Here is a 7,583-nt window from a genome sequence, read left to right as displayed (position 1 = left end):
GCTATCTTCCATCTGAAGCGGACTTTATCGCCATTTAATACTGGTAATCGCATGGCATAGAACTGCGCAGTTTTTCCAGTTGTCCAATCTCACTTTCTGGCTGAAGAGGGGTCTGGCTTGATAAAAATGAATCGTTTCGATGGGTGGTACTCGTTCGCTTTATCTAGTTAGCCATAGAAATTCTTTCTTGGTAAACAATTTTCTGATTATCATTCGGATCTCCAGAGCACACTGGAAAGCAGATAAATGAACGACAACAATCGACTACTGTTACTTTCTGAAGGATATCTATGTTTGGTCAAGATTGATCAGGCAAGAATATTGATAATTAAATGAATTATTAAACAGATACCTACTTTCAGTTGATTTTTGTCTGTGCTTATATGGTATCTCATCTAATCTCTTAATAAATAAATAAATAAACATGAAACTCCCAAGTCATGATTAATTAAAATTTTTGAAAGAATTATCTTGATCAATTGGTAGCTTGTTTACCACTCTGTCTTGAATCGCAACGTTTTATTGCAATAAAACTTGGCTCATGAAGTTAATGGTCGTTTGGTTAATGAATTGGAACAATTGTTAAACGAGTAGGATCGTAAAACGGAATTTGAATTCAAGGAGTGGTCTCTACGTCAATGAATTAAGAATACCAGCTTGGCTGTCATGCGAATCAATGAATTAAACATTAGAACTCGACACCTTGTCTGTCTACTGGAGTTCATTGAATCCTACTCTGTCAGACGTTTGCTTCATTTTATTCTCTCTCTCTTCAATCTCCAGTGTGTCTAAACGTTTCACTGATTTCTTACAAAATAAATCAGGGTATTTGGAGCTTGCGTTAATTTTCATTAAATTATTTTATTAATCGTCGGTAATCATAGCCCAAAATGGAACGCCTCATATTTCATTCATTCCAGAGACAAAAGAATTTAAAAAAGAAAATTTCATTTTTATTCACCAGCTTTCTTCCATGAAATAAATTACCTTCCCCTGAAAGCATTCTGAACGTTCACTGGGAAGATCTAAATCTAGGATTTCATTCAGCAAATATTATCGTAGTTTTAGGGCACCAAGTGTACCAAGTCTCGAATGTCATTGTGTCCAACGAGGACGGTAATTACATCCTTCATGGTGAGATTATGAATGGTCTCGTTAATCCTGCCTCCGATGTCGTCCCTTATACCCGGAAGCACGTCTGGTTTAATAATGTCCACTACCTTCGGTGTCAGATCTTGGAAGACCTACAATTAAACGTGTGCGTACAAAATCAATTCTACTTTTTTTTTTTATTTGTAGGAGAGGAAATAGGTTGATCTTTACCAAAAGGTGGGACGCAAATTCGGATGTGTCATATGTCATTGGAAAGCCCTTGACGAAAGGAACACAATGGTGTGGGTGGGAGGTCTTAAATATGAGACCTTGACCCGCTAGAGGTCAAAAACTAAAATGCCCCAAAACATATAAATTCATTAACTTTTCTTTTTTTTCTTATTTAACGAGGAGAAATCTTCGAAAAAGACACCCTAACTTAACCTAACCTAACCTAACCCTAACCTAATCTAAATATGGCGGTGACGGCGCTGTATCTGCGGTGGTTTACACGTTACACAGCAATATTCGCGTTTTTATCATAAACCTCAGGAGAAAACAAAATTAACGTAATTTTAGTTTTTAACCTCTAGCGGGTCAGGGTCTGATATTTATGACCTCCCACCCACACCATTGTGTTCATCTCGTCAAGGGCTTTCCAATGACATACGACCCATCTGGATTTGCCGCCCAGCTTTTGAGTAAACTCAATATATATATTTGAAATCATCTTAGTTTTTGACCTCTAGCGGGTCAAGGTCACATATTTAAGACCTCCCACCCACGCCATTGTGTTCCTCTCGTCAAGGGCTTTCCAATGACACACGACCCATCTGGATTTGCCGCCCAGCTTTTGAGTAAACTCAATATATATATTTGAAATCATTTTAGTTTTTGACCTCTAGCGGGTCAAGGTCACATATTTAAGACCTCCCACCCACGCCATTGTATTCCTCTCGTCAAGGGCTTTCCAATGATATATGACCCATCCGGATTTGCGTCCCACCTTTTGGTAAAGTCCAACCCAAATAGCCCAGGAGGTCAAGTCGCCGGACCCAAGACACACAGAGCAATCTTGGGTCCGGCGACTTGACCTCCTGGGCTTTTTGCCCGCAAACACAGCAGGGTTCCATTGTGAGGTGCGGCTATTGTGTTGCGCGCCGAGAGAATCTCCCTGTACCTTTCGCACTATTCGGCTAGGGGGGGCCTGGTCAAGTAGGGGAAAACCACTCCTGAAACACATGTTCCCCTTCCAATGCTGCTCCTTCAAGTAAGATGGGACGGTTCCAACTACCCTCTCTCCGTGGGGACAGTACCGCCGCTAGGAACTATGCTTGGGGCGCTTAGGGTTAGGGTATTTTTAACCCTAAGCGCCCCAAGCATAGTTCCTAGCGGCGGTACTGTCCCCACGGAGAGACGGTAGTCGGAACCGTCCCATGTTACTTGAAGGAGCAGTGTTGGAAGGGGAACCGGAACATGTGATTCAGGAGTAGTTTTCCCCCACGCGACCAGGCCTGGGCTAGGGGATGCCCGGGGACCAAAACCAAAACCAATATCAATTCTGCTTTCACTGTTTCAACAACCTGCAACTTGAAACAGTTTCCTCTACCTTGCTCATCAGGTCAGCTAATTCTTTGTCCCCCATGAAGTTTTCCAAATTGACATGCATGGACGTTAACCAAAAGTCGACGTCGAACATCTTCAGGTAGACACCTCTGGAGTAACCGAGCACAGTGTGCACGTAGAGCATGAAATTGTAGATGTTTGCTTGGAAGGAGCCAGCACCGTGAAGGTGGACCATACCGCCGAGGACTCCAGATATGTTGTAGTAGCCTTCGGCATAGATTTTTGGAACGGTGAGGTTCAGATCAATGGTGGGCCCGAGCAAAGACAACTTTGCCTCGTTGGTCACGAAGGTGGACAGATTATGCACCACCAGATCTTCGATGACCAAGGACATCCTGGAAAATGAAAGATGGAATGAAATCAACCAGGTCCTTTTCTCCTCCTCCAATATTTAGATTGCATCAGTTCCCGGAAGTCAATTTCATTTCCTCGCCAGCTTATTCAGGAGTGGCTAACTTCCCTGGGCAATGGTTCGTTAAAGTATTATGAAATTCGTTTCTTCACCGACTTTCAAGCGTTCCTTTTCCATTAAGAACTGTTTCCAAAGATTCTTTGGTAAGTACTTGCTTCTTACCGAACCTCGGTGAAGGTTTTCAGGCTTCTTCCACAGCCAAGAAATGCTGAAATGTTCCTGAATTTTTTATCAAAAACTCGTTGTAACTTTTCTACCTTTTAAGGGAGATTGGTTCATCAAGTGGAGCTATTATTATGATTAATATAATCCTCCAACGTTTCACAGAATTGTAGCTCTATTATTTATAATACAACTTCTATTTTACACCGTGTAACTTCTCTAACATTTAGCCATAATAGCAACAGCTTTGCATTTATAATTAATGGGGGATTAAATTGAAGTAACTTGTTCAGGTGTATCCTTCAGATACACTGGTGGAATTAATTCTGGACACATATTCTAATCATTGCTTTCTAATTTTAGGGCGTTTACAGCCATACTTTTAATATACAATAAAAATTACAATTTCAAATTTAGCATAGGCGGATATACATTTTCTGCAGAAATATGAAATAAAGAATATTATTATTCAAACTGTCCAGAATGAATTCCACCAGTGTGTATAAACTTACATGCCAATTTCCGGATTGTCTATATTAATATGAACTTCGTCAAGTTTCAATGGCTCCAGAGGTGGGATGTCAAGTTCAGGTATCCCGTACGGCATCCTGGCACGAAACTTCTCCACGATTCGCCTCAGTTTGAACTCGAGACCTTTGGACGCTGCGCTGTCGACTACCCACTCGAGCGATTAGTCCAACGTTAAGAGAATCAACCTTGCCCTATGTTTCGTTTCTACTTACTGTAGCCGGTGGTGACTCGGGTCGCGTTGATCAACAGCTTCCTCGGCTTCTCCACCGCGTTTGAGACTGGAAAAACAACAAACATCACGTTTCACTTCCTATTTTCTCTTCTAGGTTCACCCCGGCTCGCGTTCGCTACTGCGATTGTCCGTGGAAAAGCGGTCTAGCGCACAGGTGCTGGTGGACGCAGCGATGGGTTTCAGATGCTCTCCCAGTTGCTGTGGAAATGGAAAATGCGGTGAGAGCCGATGTAAATGGTTTGCTTGGTAATTTTCAGTTAGAATAGCGTGTTCGATTAGCTGTCTACTGAAAATGATTGCTTTTAGGCTTTCACCTCTTGGATAATAATGTTTTCAACATAGCTCCCTGCAACTTCTGTCCCTTTTCTTTTTAATACCAACGCTCTGCCAGCATGCACCCAAGACTAAAAAATTTAGTTCATCTCAGAAAAGGGTGAACCTTCTATTCTCTGAATTATTAAGCAAAAAATATGTTAATGAGGTAGAGTACAAGATATCACTGTCATATTAATTAACCCTCTATCGCATTCCGTTCCCAATTGGGAACTTGAGTTTCAAATGTTCTAGATTTTAGTACTTAGTAATTAATTAGTATCCAAGTGGGAACTTATGAATAAAAATAAATAGAGGGTTAATATTCAGCGATAGTTGAATGGAAAAGAAATTACAGCTTGCTGGTGAAAGATTCTCTCTAATATAATCGCCCAGATGGTACGTTCAATAAATTATTGCTCAACATCCTTTATTGAAGTTAATATCATTCGCGACTCACAAGGAGAAAGTTAGTACATTTATAGATCTCGTTCTTCTGTTTACGAATATATACCATTATAGGTGTAGATACTCAATAGTTATTTAGATATTTGTTTGAAGTTTCATTATGCACATAAATATAGGTTTAGTTAAAAATTTTGGCAAGGAGTGTTTGGGTGAAGTGGTAACGTATCCGCCTTGCAGGCAGAAGGCCCGGGTTCGAATCCCCCCTCCTGGGCGTGTCATTTTTTTCCCCGATTTATTTACTCCAATTAATTGGATTTCAAATGCATATGCAATGATACTATTCATGACAAAGAAAAAAGAAAAATTGTTAAAAAAAACACGGCAAATCATTTTCCTGTAAGGTCGGAAGCGATCAGTTTCACCAGCAAGTTGGATTCAAGTGTGCGCATGACATTAAGTGACCCACAGGAAGACTGGCCGCAGGTTAGAGTTACTCTTGCAGAGAAGAAGCTTCGCAATCGTGATCATTCCACGATGATTCCATCCAATTAGTCCCTTGAAATCCGCCTACGAGAAGCTTTCTTCTAAACCCAGGCTTTCAAACTCGGTACCGATCATCAGGCATTTTGTAGAAGCATGATCCTGAAAAATGAGGGCATTCTAAAAAGTATGGAAGATTAATTCATTCATAGGTTCCCTCCCTGTGAACATAACGAATTGATGGGTGGCTATAATTAATTATTCAATTAAGAGTGGAGTTTGAAAACCAGGGTTGCAAAGGGCTGGTTGGATGAAAGTCTCACATACTGAGGCTCGAGGCTGATTCCGTCACTCGGTGTATCACTTCTATCTGTCGTTGCATGATTCCCGTCACTGGAACAAACACGAGTAAACAGCGCGATTTTCTCTGGAACAGGGGGCACCTGTTCCCCATCGAGACTGGGCAGCTATCGACGACAGGGTGAGTGATTAAACATGGTACAGAGTTTGAGAAATTGAGTCTGCCTTCTAGGGAACCGGAAGAAGAAGAAAATTAAGCGTTCGCCGGTGACAGTGACCGTGAGAATGGGAAATCACTCGCACGACGCAGGGAAACAAAGGAATAACCGAGGCAATTTTTTTTGTAGCTAGAAATTAAAAGTTGGAAAACGATCCAGTGTACATAGCGCGCTTACGAGATTCCCTCGATTCACGTAATTCGATTCAGTCCAGCAGCGTGAGAATAACAAAGCAATTGCTATTGTTAACGCTTTGATTGAGATAACGCGGCGCTACAATTGCTCTCGACCAATACACATCAATGATTGTTACGCGTTCGGTAAACCTTTTCCAGGATGAATTCGTGTTGCAATTGTTACTCGTCGCAAGATCAGATATTGTGTTCAAAACTCGTTGTGTAAGTATTAAACGGATTGTGTATTAATTCCATTATGGTTTCGTTTCACTTCCGCCTGAATTAATTTTATGTCAACTTGTTAATCAGGTCATTTCTCCATTGAACCAATGGGACATTTCCAGTTTGTATCTGTAACTGTAATTAAAAGCATATAATTCTAACTGTTAATCATTTTCAAAGCTCATCAATATAGGACAATGTAGGGCAATATAGGGGATTTTCCCCTGAAAAGCCCATCTGGGCCCATCTTAGGCAGAGCCCAAGTAAAGCAAATATACTACTACTGTAAAGCTCATTCCACATCAAAACAGAGGAGACAAAAGGAGAAACTGAAAACAGCTGAATGAAATTTGTTATCCTGAATGTCTGGATTAGGCTTGAAGATAACTATACAATTCCCATTCCCCTCTAAAACCTTAATTTTCTTCAGCCAAGAAGTTTGGAAACATTTGAATTTTAAAAAATAATAAAAATTGTACTATAAGTGATTCTACATTGTGTTCTTTTCCTTAATTCTAATATATTACTATATAGGTGAAGTATATATTTTATGCAATGCAGTTGAATTATTTATTTAAATCTCTGTTTCCAAACTGGTTGACAATAGTGTACGTATAACATTCCATTCAGAAAACATCTAGAACAACCTGTTGCTCTAATTCAACGAAACCAAAGACACGTCCATAGATCCCTCATCAAAGAAGGATCCAATATTTCAGCTCCCATAAAGGATCCAAGCAAGACAATCACAAGTCTAGGCCCCTTCAACAACAAGAACAATGAAACAAAATAGTTATATCAAAGAAAGGAAGAAAACTCACGAAGATTTGTCGCACTGTTGGCAACATTCCCAATTCCATCGATGATCGACGGCACTGGCTCGTCCGAATTCGAGGAGACCGCCTGGAGTGCCAACGCGATCAACAGAATCATTCCTCGGTCCAGATGGAATCGCATGATGATCGTCGTTTGCGATGAATATCTTTTTTCAAATCACTTTACGACGCGTCAAATCACGCGGGAAAGACCTGCCATTCGAACCGCTCTCGAAGAAGCAGGAAGGCCGACTGGCAAGATGAAAGAGTACGATGCACGAGTCGCTCAGCTGACGCGCTTCTGCAAGCGTGTGGGTACGTGATTGTACGAGGTACACGTGCAGGAACGTCCAGCGAAAGCGAAACACAGCTATACCGTGAACCATGAATGATGTTCCGCTTGCTTACCCTCGAAGCTAAACGTTATTTGCACGCACGAGGAACATTATAAAAATCTATGCGTTCGTGTAACATTAAATTTATCCATATGTTAGTTCAAGGTTTGGATAAGTTTCCCAATGGCCCCCATAAAAATTGAGAACCCAGGTTCGGTATATAACCTAAATTGACTACAAGAAACCGATTAGTTTCAAAGCT

The 7,583-nt window shown here is 40.9% G+C and overlaps 1 protein-coding gene across 2 annotated transcripts; it reads right to left on the bottom strand.

The window, feature by feature from the left end:
* Positions 1 to 859: 859 nt before the first annotated feature.
* LOC117608761 (uncharacterized) lies at positions 860 to 7,261 on the bottom strand. 2 transcript variants are annotated; one of them, XM_034334335.2, is made up of 6 exons: positions 6,993 to 7,261; positions 5,583 to 5,648; positions 4,036 to 4,101; positions 3,805 to 3,967; positions 2,702 to 3,053; positions 860 to 1,244 (listed from the first exon to the last, which is right to left on the bottom strand). In XM_034334335.2, exons 1-6 carry the CDS (start codon positions 7,126 to 7,128, stop codon positions 1,065 to 1,067), a joined length of 963 nt encoding a protein of 320 aa, XP_034190226.1. In that variant the 5' UTR covers positions 7,129 to 7,261; the 3' UTR covers positions 860 to 1,064. The 2 variants fall into 2 exon arrangements, with proteins under 2 accessions (XP_034190226.1, XP_034190227.1); XM_034334336.2 differs by lacking the exon at positions 5,583 to 5,648 and having other exon boundaries at positions 865 to 1,244; positions 6,993 to 7,259.
* Between the last annotated feature and the right edge of the window lie 322 nt (positions 7,262 to 7,583).

The sequence above is a fragment of the Osmia lignaria genome, chromosome 8 (genome assembly GCF_051020975.1).
Source record: "Osmia lignaria lignaria isolate PbOS001 chromosome 8, iyOsmLign1, whole genome shotgun sequence".
Taxonomy (NCBI): Eukaryota; Metazoa; Arthropoda; class Insecta; order Hymenoptera; family Megachilidae; genus Osmia; species Osmia lignaria.
The sequence above is the reverse complement of the archived record's forward strand: the minus strand, read 5'-3'. Positions and strand labels throughout refer to the sequence as shown.

What these genes read in the sequence shown, in the direction of transcription:
- LOC117608761 (XM_034334335.2), bottom strand. Translation starts at nt 7,128, where the DNA reads ATGCGATTCCATCTGGACCGAGGAATGATTCTGTTGATCGCGTTGGCA. An exon ending in CAACAGTGCGACAAATCTTC is followed by an intron (nt 5,649 to 6,992) that starts GTGAGTTTTCTT and finishes TGTTTGTTCCAG; the next exon opens with TGACGGGAATCATGCAACGA. An exon ending in GGAATCAGCCTCGAGCCTCA is followed by an intron (nt 4,102 to 5,582) that starts GTATGTGAGACT and finishes TTGTTTTTCCAG; the next exon opens with TCTCAAACGCGGTGGAGAAG.